Source organism: Nanorana parkeri, unplaced genomic scaffold, assembly GCF_000935625.1.
Source record: "Nanorana parkeri isolate BGI_ZX_2015 unplaced genomic scaffold, ASM93562v1 scaffold3358, whole genome shotgun sequence".
NCBI lineage: Eukaryota > Metazoa > Chordata > Amphibia > Anura > Dicroglossidae > Nanorana > Nanorana parkeri.
The window spans coordinates 1,232-1,940 of record NW_017309626.1 but is presented as its reverse complement, the minus strand read 5'-3'; the positions used below and the strand labels follow the sequence as shown (position 1 = coordinate 1,940).

General features: G+C 52.8%; 1 protein-coding gene across 1 annotated transcript in view; it reads left to right on the top strand.

Moving 5' to 3' along the window:
* Nucleotides 1-709, top strand: part of MRPL4 (mitochondrial ribosomal protein L4) — a gene marked incomplete at its 3' end in the record, with an annotated part of 11,684 nt that overhangs the window by 9,747 nt on the left and 1,228 nt on the right. Inside the window, exon 6 of the mRNA XM_018574911.1 lies at nt 50-156. Coding sequence (XP_018430413.1) covers nt 50-156 — 107 coding nt within the window. The remainder of the gene's footprint in view (nt 1-49; nt 157-709) is intronic.

Genomic DNA, 709 nt, shown 5'->3' with positions numbered 1-709 from the left:
CCCCATGTAAAGTATAATGTCATGTGACTGTGCTCTGTGTTGTGTGCAGGTGGCGTAGCGCACGGTCCCCGGGGCCCCACCAGCTATTATTACATGCTGCCCATGAAGCTGCGAGTCCTGGGACTGAAGACGGCTTTGACTGTAAAACTCGCTCAGGTACGGTACCAGCGTCCTCCGAGCCGGCCACATGAGGTCTGCGTCGGTGATATGGCACTCCGGCCAGATGGAGTTTGTTTATGTATTGTGATCTAGTTTTCATGATTTAAAGTGTTCCTCCTTCTGGACCGCACACCACTGATATCTGCAGTCGGCTCCTTTTAACAGCTTCCTACATCTGAGCGGGCGTATTTAAACGTCCTGCCAGCCAATGCGCACTCGCGTGCGGCGTACGCGAGCGTGGAAACGGGCGACATTTAAAAACAGGCAGCGATAGCCGGCAGATCGCTTGTATAACGCGCCCCCCTCCTACGGCCTGACCCTAAATAACTGGGGACACATAGTGCTATGTGTCCCCGGTTATGAATGAACAGGAAGGGCTTTACATCACTTCCTGCTCATCCATGAGTTTCTGTATGGGGAGGAGCGCTCTGTACAGAGGCTCCTCCCCATTCGGAAACTGGATGATAGTAAATATTTTCTGAATGAATGGGGACCGCGCTTTTGGTGCGCGCGTTCAATGTGCAATTACGCGTGAGCACAAACACGAGTC